At 31.2% G+C, this 15,048-nt stretch overlaps 2 protein-coding genes across 3 annotated transcripts; one reads left to right on the top strand and one right to left on the bottom strand.

Annotated features, from left to right (window-relative positions):
• Positions 1-187: 187 nt before the first annotated feature.
• LOC105121337 (maspardin-like) lies at positions 188-6,873 on the top strand. The gene is made up of 8 exons (XM_011019925.1): positions 188-423; positions 1,093-1,218; positions 2,105-2,203; positions 2,869-3,011; positions 4,351-4,459; positions 5,504-5,611; positions 6,057-6,197; positions 6,299-6,873. Exons 1-8 carry the CDS (start codon positions 352-354, stop codon positions 6,755-6,757), a joined length of 1,257 nt encoding a protein of 418 aa, XP_011018227.1. The 5' UTR covers positions 188-351; the 3' UTR covers positions 6,758-6,873.
• A 2,282-nt stretch (positions 6,874-9,155) lies between these two features.
• Positions 9,156-10,920, bottom strand: LOC105121338 (40S ribosomal protein S15a-1). 2 transcript variants are annotated; one of them, XM_011019926.1, is made up of 4 exons: positions 10,815-10,920; positions 10,023-10,160; positions 9,776-9,936; positions 9,156-9,455 (listed from the first exon to the last, which is right to left on the bottom strand). In XM_011019926.1, exons 2-4 carry the CDS (start codon positions 10,153-10,155, stop codon positions 9,357-9,359), a joined length of 393 nt encoding a protein of 130 aa, XP_011018228.1. In that variant the 5' UTR covers positions 10,156-10,160; positions 10,815-10,920; the 3' UTR covers positions 9,156-9,356. The 2 variants fall into 2 exon arrangements, with proteins under 2 accessions (XP_011018228.1, XP_011018229.1); XM_011019927.1 differs by having other exon boundaries at positions 10,023-10,163; positions 10,815-10,916.
• Positions 10,921-15,048: the final 4,128 nt, after the last annotated feature.

The following is a 15,048-nucleotide window of genomic DNA, read 5'->3' as shown; positions in this document are numbered from 1 at the left end:
GCAATCACGTAAGGAGGCGCACCCGATAATCCTGCGTCTAACAACTTAACGCTGACGAGGAGTTGAAAAAAGTTGCCGTCAATTGACTGTTAAGAGCGAGGCACGTGCTTCGTTCTGTTCTGTAATCTAACCCATCAATAAAAACAAGAATCGAAAATAATTACAAAACAACTATTACTTACTAACCCCCACCCACCCAAAATAAGAAGCCAATGCCAGCACCTTCGATCAAGAAATCATTAAAAATAATCGAAAAGACTTGACTCTATAAAATATAAATTCAATCCATTCAAACACCGCAACTTTCTCCTCTCTTGATGATCGAAAGCAAATAGAGTTGTAATTTAGAAAATGAAAGGCGTCTTCTCGGCGCCCGGAGATTATGTCTACTTCAAGTCTCAAGTTCCTCTCCACAAGATCCCTGTAACTTTCTCTTCTACCCTCTCTCAATTCTCTCTCTCCCTCTGATTTCTATAACATGGGTTTTAATTTGTGTTTCCAGTACTCTACTGGGTATGTCTTTGTTTTATCGATGATCTCCTTTTCCCCAGTTTAATTCTCTTAATCAATTTTTGAAATTGTGTTACACTTTTGATGTTATAGCTTGATCTGGGTGTGTTTATTTGCTGCTTTTTATTGACTGTTTTACTTGTTAATTCACCCGGTGTGTTTTTGTTTTGAGTCAATGCTGAGGTTGCTGATGAGCTTGTATGTGTATTGCTACTAGGATTGATTTGAATGAAAATTATTGAGATAGGAATTTCATGCTGTGTAACTGCTTCAGGTTTTTACTCCTTTATCCTCATTTTGATGATCTGTTGATGAGTGTTTTATTAAGTTTTCTTATGAGCTTGGTTTGCTAGAAATAATTCAATCAAATGAATGCTGGTTTTATTTTATGTACTAATTTTGCAACTTGTTGCATCAATTTTGTTGACTGGGTTATCTTCACCTGTTGTTTTTGTTTCTTAAAGCACAAAAAAGTGGCTCGACGTTTTATTTTCTTGCCGCTTCTTTAGATTTTTCTGTTCTTAGCGTTGGCTCATAGATTGAACATCTAGCTCATTTTCTCCGGTTGTGTTTTCCTCTTAGATTGGCACAAAGCAATGGAGATACTATGATTTTGGTCCAAAAGTGGTCCCACCACTCATTTGTCTTCCTGGAATAGCAGGAACAGCAGATGTTTACTATAAGCAGATCATGGCATTGTCCTTGAAGGTAATTTGCTGTGTATTATAGTTCCTGATAGTATTATTCATACAAGTACTTGGATGTGTTTTAATCTTTTTTTTTCTTTCCCTTTTCTCCTTGCTTTTTTTCTTGAAGAATGTGTCAATGGTTTAGTAACTCTAGTTTCCCATGTTGGGCATCTTCTTCCTCTAACCACCAGCACTTACTTTTGGAGTGTAATGTCATGTCCTGAAGTGTAGAGAATTCATGTTGGACCTAATGCTCGATGGGAATTATAGTTGTCATGACATTTATAGGCACACTATTTCTTTAAGAAAATAGACAAATCAGCTAAAATTTTATTAAATTTGTTCACCTGGAAAGGTTTATTCTTTGCATGATCTAGTATTTATGTACTATGAAGTTTGTATTTCTGCAGTTTGAGGAGACAGATTGTGAATGGCCACGAAGTCTGCACGTGAATCTTACCTTTTGTAGCTGCAACAATTGCAAATTTAATTACCTATTCCTTAGATTGTATTTTAGCTTGTTTAAAAATCAAGACCGAGCTGAATCATTTTGCACTCTGTGGACTGCTTGAACTCCATTTTCCAACTGTCAGTGTTAACTTGGACTCCGTGTGCCAACTGTCAGAGAGTATCTTTATCATTTTAGAGAATTTGTCACTCCCAAATTATCTCTACATGCTTGGAAACTATAGTTTTAGAAAGTCAAACAGGTGTCATCATATGCATGTGTCATTGATAAAAGGAATCACTTCTCTCTACTTTGATTATTTTCCTTTTGGTAGCAAGTAAAGTGCCCTTTCTGTTACCACAATTGTTACTTGTTTCTGGTTCATGATTCCAATGTTGTTGATAGTTGGTGGTGTTCATATTAAGGTCAGCTAGTATAACATTTTGCTATTTTTCAGGGTTACCGGGTGATTTCTGTTGATATTCCACGTGTATGGAATCATCATGAGTGGATTCAAGCATTTGAAAAATTTTTGGATGTCATTGATGTTCATCATGTAAGAACCTTCATTTGTATATTGCATATACTGCTCCTCCTGTTTGCTATATATTATTGTTTGTCACATGCGATTTTTCAACTGGTACTTTTGCTTTAGAATCTTCTGCCTTTCTGTTTCATGTGGCTTAACATTTATACTTGGGATAGAAAATGGTACTTCAAATACTTAAAGGAAGAGATCGTCCTTTGCCTAGCTGGTATCCCTTGTCTGCAGACACTGGATTTGGAATCCATTTTGAAACTGGTTTGCTAACCTATACATTATAATTTCATAGCACCAGCCACTCCCATTTTGCCAGGAACATTATATGGTAGCAGCCTTTTTTCCTGTACCAGCACCCATTTTGGTTGTGATCAATATGTTCCAAAAGAACTGGAAGTCTGGGCTTGGAGGCACATATTCAATGGGAATATTTTTGGGCTTGCATTTCTAATTGGATGAAAGGCAAACTGGTTGCTAGTGCCTGTCTTGGTAGAGCTCACTGCACAAGGAGAAGATCTCAGTAGATTTTACAAAGCTATATTTAATAGTAATCATAGCTTATATCATAACCTGAAAGTGGCATGATTAGAATCCGAGTTCATGAAACCTGTACATTTAGATCACATTGTTTGGTAGCATTAATCACTGAGGATTTATGTGCACGTTGATTATCTTAACAGATACATCTTTATGGTACATCTCTTGGAGGCTTCTTAGCCCAACTTTTTGCACAACACCGTCCAAGGCGAGTGAGGTCATTGATACTATCAAACACATTTCTGGAGACGCGCAGTTTTGCAGCTGCCATGCCTTGGGCTCCTGTGTATGTGGTCATCATGTTGCTTATGTTTATTATTGCATTACCTTTTTCCTGTCGTCAGACCACAAAAGCCATTTGTGGTGTTCATATAAAAAATACTGCATATTCACACAACATAAATTGAACAAGAAATTATGTGATTGTGATCAGTAAAAGTGGTAGCGCCAAATTTTTAAAAACAAACTAGATGCAACTCTAGTTACACGCTAAAATGATAGGGAAAATATGGTCTATGAGGGAGTTTGTTGATAAGCAGGTGCAATTGACTAACAAAATTATTAGTAGGCAGTGATTTTATTAGTTTCAGACTGTGTTTTGTAATTTTGACACGCATAAAATCTGCCAATTTACTTGTAACTGAGCTAAAATGAGGCTCTAGACCTTACTTGTTTTTTGAACAGGGGTATCCACTCCCAAGAGAAAACATGAAATTTCAGGTTTTACTATAAATAGAAAACATGAAAAGGTGTTCAAGAGTCCTGGAATTGCTGGAATAAGTATTCTGTTTCTGTAATGAAAGTACATATTTTTATATAGCATTAGTTTCTCCATGAGTGGAGATATTCAGCACCGATTGTGATGGAAAATGTCTGTCAAGTTGGAGTGGATGAGGAGATTCTAATGATGGTTATAAGGCTAGCTATCGAATGCATGATGATAAAGAACAAAATATACCTAAAAGGAGTGTGATTAAAAATGAAGATGCGGATTAAAAGATGTAGGTGTGCTTGGAAGCAAGAATATCATAGATTGAATGACCCACTGAAGGTGGAGATGGGACCGATTGACAAAAAAGTTTCTGGAGGACAGGTTAGATAACTGAATCATGTGCTTCTTATGATTTATATAATGATTTACATTCAATTAGAGAGGAAAAAGTAGCTTGAGAATGACTTAGGTTGAAGTAGTAAAAAGAAAAGAATTTAGTTTACTAATCTCTCAATCATACTATGGGACAAGCAGAATACTTCTTATGATAATTTAACTGGTCAAGGATGAAGGTGCAGGTTATGCAAGTTGTTATTGAGGGGGTTGTTGATAACAATCAGGTTTCATAACTGTTGATGCATTTAACCACCAACCCCTACTATTGGGAGATTGGAATTTAGTTAAGTTTCTATTGCATCTATTTGCAATTCATAACTGCCCAGCATAGAGTTTTCTATGTTCGCAGAAATGCTGAATGTTTTCACCTTCCATGATATGTAAAGGAATACTTTTTTTAAGATTTTAACCTCAATGAATTTTATTTTCATTATTTTTGTTGTATGTTCTTTGTAGTAATCTGTTAATCTATGCTTCTTAACAAATTGACTTCAGAATTTTTGAATTGGTTATGCAGTGTTAGTTGGACCCCTTCCTTTCTGCTTAAAAGATACGTCCTAACTGGAATTCGTGATGGTCCTCATGAACCATTTATTGCAGATTCAGTAGACTTTGTTGTTTCTCAGGTAAAGTCTCAATTGTCCAGTTACTTCTATGATGGCTTTAAGCAAGTAACTTTGATTGCTTGAAGCAATCTCCTTTATGCATTTAGGAATCATTATTTTTTCCAGAATACAGTATAACTTCCTTGTTTTAAGTGAGATAGCTATTGACCGAGGAGCAGTATGAGGTGAAAATCATGTATGGTTCTGTTTTCTGGAATACAGTATAACTCCCTTGTTTGAAGTGAGATTGTTTCTGTGTCCATATTGTTCTTTATCATGTTGTAGTATCCTCAAGTCACTCTTCAGGATTGGGAACTGTGATTAGAGATTGTCATGCAATCATTGTGTGTTTCTGGTCTTGGGTACCCAGCATCCACGTGGGTTTTGAACTCTCATTATGTGCTGAGTGCCCTTTTAGTGGGTTGGTGCTCTAACTATTTATGCAAGGCATTGAGAATATTTTGCCCAGTTGTAAATTGATATAGGTTTGACCTCAGTTTCCTTTGAACAGGGGGGCAAATTTGCTTTGCAACAGAAGCATCTTTGTTCAAAACATCTATAAGTATTATATACTATGCTGTAGCATATTTAGTACAGTTTTACACACTTTTTTTAACTTGAACCGAATTGATTTGTCATTTACCTTGGCTGTCATCACTGCTTCTGTCTTGTGTTTAAAACAATACTGTGATTGGTGTAGTATGGTCTTTTTGTGTTGTTTATGAATGCTGAAATTCTGACTGAATGAAGGTTGAATGTTGTCATCGTGTTGATTATTGTTTTTGTTTCTAGTTTTATTGTTTTAAAGATAACTAAGAAAAATGAACCCTCTTGGTTCACAGCAGCAGCAACCCCCCCCCCCCCCCCCCCCCACACACACACACACACCTCTTCTTTCTATTTTTTGATAACCTAGGAACCAGTCTGGACCCCAGCCACCTTTTGTGGGCACTTCTGAATCTTAAACCATCTTGTCTAAAGCTGCCAATTTAAATGGAAAAACATGTGCTACATTGAAGAACCTGGTTCATCTGTTGGTTTTATGAAATGTGATTTTCAATTCAGGTCGAAACACTCTCAAGAGATGAATTAGCCTCGAGGTTGACTTTGAATGTTGATGCTGCTTCTGTTGGATCTCTTTTACTTTCAGATTCGTTCATCACTATAATGGATGTAAGTTTATCAGAAAACTGTTTCTATATGTTTGCTTTTCGATTCCTTTCAGTACCCATCAGCCATAACATGAAGTTTTCCATTTCTATCCATTTTCTTGTTGATGATTTCGAGTAGATAAGATGCTCCCCCTTGCGGATACTCGATAATTTTCAAGTCAATAATGTTCTCCCTCAGTTAATATGTTTTATGATCTGAGTTTCTAGGACACTGAGAAGCCATGTTGCATAACACCATTTTTCCAAGTGCAATTTATTTTATTTTTATTTTGCATCTTACTTCTGGGCTGTGCAAATACTTGAATTCTTAATGGTTCTTGGTGTTATAATACCAGTATTCTACTTGAATGTTTCTTTTGACTTAGTGCTGTAAGATGGAAATTAGGGGAAAAAAGTTTTTGCTCTATGGGTTTTTTTTTACATGTGCTACCATTTCCCCCCTGAAGACGAATGATTATTGTGCAATTCCTCAACAACTCAAAGATCAATTGAGTGAAAGATATCCTGAAGCAAGGCGAGCTCAGTTGAAGACTGGAGGAGATTTTCCATTTCTTTCACGCTCAGATGAAGTCAACTTGCACCTTCAGGTTAACAAATATCTGTATTCGCTCACAAGCAATTTTATGTTTATTGCTCTTGCCGGCTGACACTACACTGTATTCTGTGATTGGCTATCTGCAACATGCAGCTACACCTGCGACGGGTTGGGGTAGAAGCCCGACCAGACTTAGTCTGGGCCATCCCAAATGACGGCACTGGTGGGAGCTATAGTAAAAGTGAGGATGGTAAAGGAGATCGAGATGATCAACCCAAAGATGACAGGGGAAACTCAGAAAGTCCATCCAGGGAAAGCGAGTTATCTCCAGCTCCAGAAAGTTCAGAATCTCATGGTTTAGATGAGCAGCTCCTCAATAATGCAAATTATTCATTCAATGGTCAGCAAGAGAGACCGCCTCTCTGTGAACTATTGAGTAGACAACAAAACATAGCCTCTGAACTCCATTCACGATTTACTGTGGAAATTTTTCTTCAATATTTGCTTTTCATTCGAGTGGGATCATTGTACGTCATTTCCAAGCTGTTTCCAGAAACTCTAGAGAATTGGTGTAAAGTAGATATTTGCATCGCTGTTCACGTGGTTGCATAAGATCATACGATTGCCAGGAGGTTACTAGTGTTTTGGTCAAGGAACAGTTTGATATTTTTGTAAAATTGTTGTTCGAGATTTTCTTTCATTATTAAAATGGTCGATTGAATACAGTGCATGCCAAGATTTTCTAAACTAGCTTGCCAACAGTTGGTAGCAAGTTTGGCTGAATTTATTGCTGCCCTGCAATCGGAAGCCCTGAAATGGGCAGGCCATGAAAGAGGAGGTTTGATATGATCGAATCTGTTTATTTGACAAAGGAAGACAAGATTCGATACCTCTCAAGAGGTGGAGTGGAGGGATAAACTGGATTTATAAAAACTTAGCGTTAATGAAATACCATACAAAGGAACTTGAATCCTAAAGAAACTATAACTCATCCTATTATTTTATGATAATTTAAAGAGATTATTGTATTTTATTTTTAATTTTTTATATAAAAAAATAGATAGATAAGTTGTAGATGTATGATATATTTATAAAAATGAAAATAATTTGTATTTGGCTACCGAACCTAACTTCTAAAATAAATAAAATTAAATGTATAAAATTAAAAGGATAATCAAAGTAAATATTTGTATATACATTTATCTTTTATTTTTTATCATTAAGATTTTTTTCATTTATCTTTAATTAGCTTTAAAAACTCTTTTGATTAATCAGATTTTATAGTTTTTAATTTATTTTAATAAGCATGGACTATTTTTTTATTTCTCAATTAAAAACAATCAAGATACTAAGAAACACATTCATAACAGACACCTTCTTCTCCTATGATAGGAATTAACTTAGAATTCTACCCATAATATCACAATGTAGCATGAATGAATTAGCTAATATATAACTAATTTTGCAATTGGAAAGAGAGTGTTGTGGCTTGAAGTTGTAATTAACTAAAGGATGACATCGCTTTTACTTTCTGTTTTAATCTTTACAAACCAATTTTGAAAATAAAAATAATTTCTGTATTTCTTTTTAAGAAAACATATATATATATATATATGCCTTACTGTCTTTTCCTATAAAATCCTTCCAATACATTAGAAAAATTGTTATTCATCGTTTTTTTTTCCTTAAAAAATATTTTACAACAAGTTTTATTATGTGATTCTTTCAATTTATATCTGTTTATTGTCCGCCTATACATTACTTAGAATTTAAAAAAATATTATCATAAGAATTTTGTTCTTATTAATTGCTAAAACTATTAGAAAAGGTTTAGAGCACTTTATTATTCTAATGATCATTAAACTTTTTATTTTAAAAAATAATTTTAAAAATATAAAAGAATTATAATTTCTATTTTTATTGTCATAATTTCATTTGAATATAATAAAATTTACAGTAATGGAAATATATGAAAATATTTTAAGGTAAATAATTGGACGTTCAAAAAATTATTATGAAAGATTTTTCAGGAAAACTAAAAGAAAAGAAAGAAAAGTAGTTAGTTGGTAATTTTTTAAATATATGAAAAAGGTAATATAATTACTTAATTAATATGACTTTTTATAGAAAATAAACCGTAAAAGTGAACTTATTGATTTTAAAAAATAATCAATGGAAGTTGTTGAGGATATAGGTTGCAAAATTATACATATATATATATATATGTGTGTGTGTGTGTGTCTAGACACAAGCAATGCAAATTGAGTTTAGGTTATTAGCGAGTGTTCGGGATTACAGATTGTGGATTAAATAGATTTTTTAAAAATACATTTTTATTTATAATTTTAGAAAAATAAATTTCGTTAAAATTATTGAGATATATTTTTACATGTAAAATTATTAAAAAGAAAGCTTTCATTAATGAAAAAAATTATTTTAACTTTTAAAAAAACATTATTTTAACTTCAAAGTAATCAAGATTTAAAATGAAATAATTTAGCAGACCCAATATAAAAGGCAAAAAATACTTAACTGACCAAATAATTTTTTATCTATAATTAAATAAAACATGGAAAAATAAAAGCTACCAATTAATAGTAGGTTCATATTGGCTCCTAGTCTTAACAAACAAATTCAAGCCAAACTTTTAGCAGCGAGATGAGCATTGAGCCTTCTCAATTTATTCAGTGCTTATTTAAAAACTGTAGTATATGTCATGGTCCAGCTTACTTCTCCAGGAGAGGGGGAGAGAATTTGTAAATTTCTTTCAAAACGTAATCCGATCACATATGGACCAAAAAAGAGCAATCTTCTTTGAACAGAAACAGTCAGTTCAAATCTCCAGTTTTATAGTGAAAACTAGCCATTTTTAATATATATATTTGTAAATTTTGTTCATTAAAGTATTCTTTAATGATGAAAAATTGATTTCAATAGTGTATGATGAAAAATTGATTTCAATAGTGTATAATTTCAACCTGGAATGAGGTTCAACCATGGCATCTAGAACATCAAAACCAAGCTGCCTTTCGATTAACAGAAACTACAAAAACATCAGTCTTAAAATAATAAAGAACCACCACCAGAACAAGGAAAAAACATAAGATAAAGCGACGCATTGAACGACTTGTATTGTAAGAGAAATTTCAGAGTACAAGCTAAAACTTATTATCGGAACAGTTCACTCACTTTCAATCCAACTAAAGTTATCCTAGTAAAAGAAACCCAGCACTTTGCCACCAACATTCTTTCTCCTGGCCTCTTCATGGTCCATAATGCCAGCAGAAGTTGTCAAGACAATGTATCCAAACTACAAAATTCAGACAATAATGTGACGTCATGCAAGATATTCCACCACGAGGAACTAATTCAGTACCCATATGAACAAATATTTCTAAACAGGAGCAACATGTTTCATGAAAATGGATGCAATTAAAACACCCTGACAAAATTGAAGTTGGTATAAACTTATAAAGCTGAAAGGAGGTTACTTGGTGGCAGACAGTAAACTCTAAACAACTTGATTCTGAACATCCATTCATAAACTTACAATATCTTACCATTCACATTTCACACAAGAAGCTGAATCTACAAATTGAATTTGAACTGAATAGAAAGTTTGGAGCTGACCTGTCTTGAAGGGAGCAACCTTGCAGTCCAAGTTTCAATCTCCTTGACACCCACATCAAAACGTGGACTGATAACACCACATTTGTTCAGTCTTCCATTCAATTCGACCACAATTTTACCAGCCCTGTGATCATCTACAAACTCAAACTCGCCAATATATCCTGCAGTAACACCAAATAAACTATGGGCTCTGGCTTAAAGTAATTACACAACTCGAAATAGAATTCTGGTTAAAATGACATTGTACCGTGCTTCTGCATCACCAAAAGAAACTTGATGATCACCTTTGAGGAAGGCCTTATCATGACCTGACGCTTCCCACGTTTCTCTGCGTTGTACATGCTCTTCAGAGCATCATTCAAGACACTAACTCGCACCATTGTTGCTGCTACACGTGCATGTTAAGAAAAAATTGTTAACAACTGGCAAAAGATGTCTAAGAGAATACAAATTAACATTCTAAAACCAAAATGGCTACACGACCTTCGGTTTTCCACTCTTTAGATAATGTTTATTCAACAGAGGCCAGAGGATGAACAAAGCCCCACCATAAAATCCTAGTTTTTCTTGATATAAGCGGCTTATCAGCCGACCTTGAATCAAGCTATTTGCTAATCTAAATAATTAATATCTTTAGCCATTCAGCGACTACATTAGGGGTTTCAGAAGCATAGTAAACCCAATAAAGAAATTGTTTTTAAGTTACACCTATCAAGTAGCTATATCCAAACCGATCAAATCAAGCTCCAGGACTCCTTTCAATATTTTCATTTTTTTTCAATTCCCAGCAACCAAGCAAAACATAAATCACCATATCCATACCTAGAGCTCCCGACTGTGAAGCAATGAAACATAAACGAGCTTATAAGAATCAATAGTCAAGCTTAATTCTTTTGAGCAAAAATGAGTGAGAAATTAAAAAAAAAATGATAGATTTCTTTGAAAGAGACATTCGATTTATTGATGAGAACAGATCGAAGGACGCATAGATGAAGGAAAATCAAAATCATATTAAGAAAGAAAAGAACAAAAGAATTACCGCTAGCAAAAGCAGATAGCGATCTGCAGAGGCGCCTTCCTAGCTAGGGTTTTGAGTGAGTAGAGCTGTGAAACGTTAATGAGAAATGGGTTTTTAAATGAGGCTTAGGTATTCGGGCTTTCTGTTACAAGTGCAGCATTGCACGAATGGGTTGGCATCGTAGATTCAAGCCCATTCTAGCCGTCCCCTAAGCTCTTTATTTATTTATTTTCATATTTATTAAAAAATAATATTTTAAAAATAAATTTTAAAAATTAAATAATTTTTTTATATTTGACAGATTATAAAAAATAAATTAGAAATTATTTTTTTATTGTTTAGCTATATCATAAAAAATGAGTTGAAAAATAAATTATTAATATATTTTTAAAAATTTATTAAAATAATAAAGAATGAATTTTAAAAATTAAAAATTTGAATGAGAATAAAATTAAAAAATTATTTTATAAATTATTTTAATTAAAATAAATAACAATAAAAATAATAGAGATCAAATCTAACAAATAAAAAAGTTGAAAGATGATGAAATTAAAAAAATATAATTTTATAAATTATTTCAAATAAAATAAATAAAAATTAAAAAAATGGGGATCAAATCTAATAAATAAAAAATTTTAATTAAAAAAATAATAATTAAAAATAAGAATCAAAATTGATATAAAATTCAAATTAAATCAAATTCTAAATGATGAAATTAAAAAAATATATTCAAAAAACAAATAATAAAATAATAAATCACTTAAAAATGAAATTATATCTTTAATGACATATATTATATTGAAAATAATATATATATATATATATAATAAACTCAAAGAAAACGCAAACTATTCGTAATTCTATATTATCTATAGTCCATAGAAAGTGTCCACTTCCTTTCCCGTTTAATAAAATTTGATGAAATTACGAGAAAGATGCAAGCAGACGAGGAAGGAAGGGATAGTAAAAGACGAGAAAATAAGTTATAACAAAAAAAAAATCAATATTATAGATATATTTTTACGTATCATGATTTTTTTAATTGAAAAATAAAAAAATAATGCTTATTTTCAATAAAATAAATTTTAAAAACTAATAAATTGAAAAGGAAGGGTTAACACTAATGACAAAATAAATTAAAAATAAACCACAATTTCCATCACTGTAACTCTATACTCGCGTGTTGAGAAATATGATTGTGATTGTTTTTTAAAGTATTTTTTATTAGAAAATATATTAAAATAATATTTTTTTTATTTTTAAAAAATTATTTTTGACATCAGAGAAAGAAGGGTTAACACTAATGACAAAATATATTAAATATAAACCACAATTTCCATCACTATAACTCTATACTCGCGTGTTGGGAAATATGGTTGCGGTTATTTTTTAAAGTGTTTTTTACTCAAAAATATATTAAAATATTTTTTTTTATTTTTAAAAAATTGTTTTTGATATTAGAGCATCAAAATGATCTAAAAAAATTCAAAAGTATTTTTAAAACCCAACACCAAACAGGATTTTATGAAACATAAATAAAAAAACATGTAAAAACTGTTTCACAATAACTATATTTTAAACTCAATTTTTAATGGGTCCCACAATATAAAACATTGTTTGGTTTGTTACGGAGTACTTTGTTGTGTTTGTTGCACTACAAATGCAAAAACAGGTGTAAAACAAACGCAGCCTAATACAAATGTTAAATTAGTTTATACTAGTTTACTGGATTGTGTTCCATTGCATATTAAAATAATTTTTTAATATAATTGTTAATTTGTTGAACTTGTGATCTAAATCATGAAATTAAGATAAATTTATAGAAAAAAATAAAAAATTATGAAGCCTTATAACTAATTTATCTGATGTAGAAGATTGAAACCGAGAAAAAAAAACTAAATTCATGAGACTAATATATAACCTAATAAAAAGAAAATATAAAAAATAATTTCCAAAATAATCTAATATTAAAAAAAATTTGTAAAAAAACACTTAAAAAAAATTTGATGTTGAAGAGTAAAATTATATATATATATATATATATATTATAATTAAAAGGGATTAGTGTTTTACTGTAGCGTGAATTACTGTGGATATGAATGATTTCGTTATGAATTACATTGATTGATGAGGAGTGGTGAGGCTGCAGACCTCAGGTACATGGTTACAGACCCGGCAACGAAAAATAACAAATTTGTTTGGTGGGGTATGGTAAAGTTGCAGACCTCAGGCGTTGGTTGCAGACCTAGGGGAGCGGGTTTATAAACCGGCTCGCCTAAGGTCTATAGACCTACTTCCCTAGTTTCGTAGACCTGCTTGACTGGGTCTGCACACCCGTCAACCAGGTTTTCTTCTTACCCGCACTTGGGTTCGGTAGACCCTCTTAGGGGTTAAAAACTCGTGCAGCTGGGTCTGCAGATCCTGTAGAGAAGGGAAATGAAGAAAAAAAAAAAAACAATCATAATCATCATCATTGTTAATGGTTAATATTTTTTAAAAAAGATTATTACTATTAAAACTTTGGCCAGACAAATTTAATATTATTATTAATATGATAAATATTATTATTTGTATTTTAAAATATTATTATTTTTATTATAATTAAAAGTATTAATATTGAGAATGTTATTATTGTGATATAAATCTTATGGTTGTTATTATAATTAATATTATCAATATTCAAAATACCATTATTTACAATAAATATTATTACTAAAAATAAAAACATAGATTTGATTTTAAAAGTAAAATCAATTGTTATTGTTGTTGTTAACTTGGGTTTAACATCATCTTCCAGGCCTAAAAAACTTGGTGCTCGAAAGGTGCACTTGATCCAAATTGTTTAAAAGTAGCGGGAATGCATACCAAAGTTTATTTGGTATTGAAGCAAAGCTTTACCTAAGACAAATAGGTTTGACATCCTGACTCAAGTCTAATGGGTCTAGCATTGCAGCAAAGTTTTACCTAAAACAAATAGGTTTAACGTCCTGATTCAAGTTTAATGGATTCGACATTGCAGTAAGACTCAAGATTTTTAGATATGAAATTTAAGGTAGACTCAAAGCTCCTAGGCTAGATGTTACAGCAAGACCAACTTAAATATAGGTAAGTTTAATATTATTATTTATTTATTTTTTATTTACGTGGGGTCATTATTATTAATATTAAAAATGTTATTATTTGTATTATAAATATTATTTTTAATCTCCACGGTTTATTAAACATCCTAAAAGCCCAGTGAGCAGGTAAGGCACCGCGGGAATATTATTGTTTTTATTATAATTAAAAGTATTAATAATTAATAAATTAAAAAAAAAACTATTATTAATATTGAAAAACAATAAGAAATTTGATTTGAAGGGTAAAATTAAGAATTATTATTATTATTATTTATTGTTATCATTGGTAAATTGAAAAAAAAATATTATTACCATCAAAGAAAAACCATATATTTTTTTAGAAAATAAAAAATATAAGAACGTGGATAAACAAGTTAAATATTATTAAATTCATTAATATTATTAAATCTACAATAAATATTATTACTATACATATATATATATATATATGTATGATTTTAAGAATAAAACTAATCAGTTATTATTATTGTTGTTGTTGTTGTTAACTTGGGTCTAGCTTCACCTTTTGTACCCAAGAAACTTGGGGCTGGAAAGGTGCACTTGGCTCAAGTTGTTTGAAAGTGGCCGGAGCGCAAATCTAAGTTCTTTGGATCTTGCTGCACTATCTTACTCAAGACACTTGGGTTAGACGTTCAGACTCAAGGCAAATGGCTCCAGCGTTGTGACTCAAGTCTAATGAGCTTGTTGTTGTAACCAGACTTAGGGTCCTTCGGTCTAACATTTAAGATGGGTTCAAAGCTTTTTGAGCTAGGTGTTGCAGTTAGAACTATTTAAACATGAATAAATTTATTATTATTATTATTATATTATTTGTATTATAAATATTTTTTTATTATAATTAATGTTATTGATATTAAAAATATTATTATTTGTATTATAAATATTATTATTTTTATTATAATTAAAAGTATTAATAATTAATAAATTTGAAAAAAAAAACTATGATTAACATTGAAAAACAATAATAGATTTTATTTGAAGGGTAAAATTAAGAATTATTATTATTAGTATTATTATTTATTGTTATCATCAGTAAATTGAAAAAATTAATTATTACCATCAAAGAAAAGCCGTATAATTTTTTTTAAAATATAAAAATTTAGACAAATAAGTTA

This window comes from Populus euphratica, unplaced genomic scaffold (assembly GCF_000495115.2).
Source record: "Populus euphratica unplaced genomic scaffold, PopEup_1.0 scaffold25.1, whole genome shotgun sequence".
In the NCBI taxonomy this organism is placed as follows: domain Eukaryota; kingdom Viridiplantae; phylum Streptophyta; class Magnoliopsida; order Malpighiales; family Salicaceae; genus Populus; species Populus euphratica.
The sequence above is the reverse complement of the archived record's forward strand: the minus strand, read 5'-3'. Positions and strand labels throughout refer to the sequence as shown.

What these genes read in the sequence shown, in the direction of transcription:
- LOC105121338 (XM_011019926.1), bottom strand. Translation starts at nt 10,155, where the DNA reads ATGGTGCGAGTTAGTGTCTTGAATGATGCTCTGAAGAGCATGTACAAC. An exon ending in TTTGGTGATGCAGAAGCACG is followed by an intron (nt 9,937 to 10,022) that starts GTACAATGTCAT and finishes GTGTTACTGCAG; the next exon opens with GATATATTGGCGAGTTTGAG. An exon ending in GGTTGCTCCCTTCAAGACAG is followed by an intron (nt 9,456 to 9,775) that starts GTCAGCTCCAAA and finishes TGAATTTTGTAG; the next exon opens with TTTGGATACATTGTCTTGAC.
- LOC105121337 (XM_011019925.1), top strand. Translation starts at nt 352, where the DNA reads ATGAAAGGCGTCTTCTCGGCGCCCGGAGATTATGTCTACTTCAAGTCT. An exon ending in TTCCTCTCCACAAGATCCCT is followed by an intron (nt 424 to 1,092) that starts GTAACTTTCTCT and finishes TTTTCCTCTTAG; the next exon opens with ATTGGCACAAAGCAATGGAG. An exon ending in TCATGGCATTGTCCTTGAAG is followed by an intron (nt 1,219 to 2,104) that starts GTAATTTGCTGT and finishes GCTATTTTTCAG; the next exon opens with GGTTACCGGGTGATTTCTGT.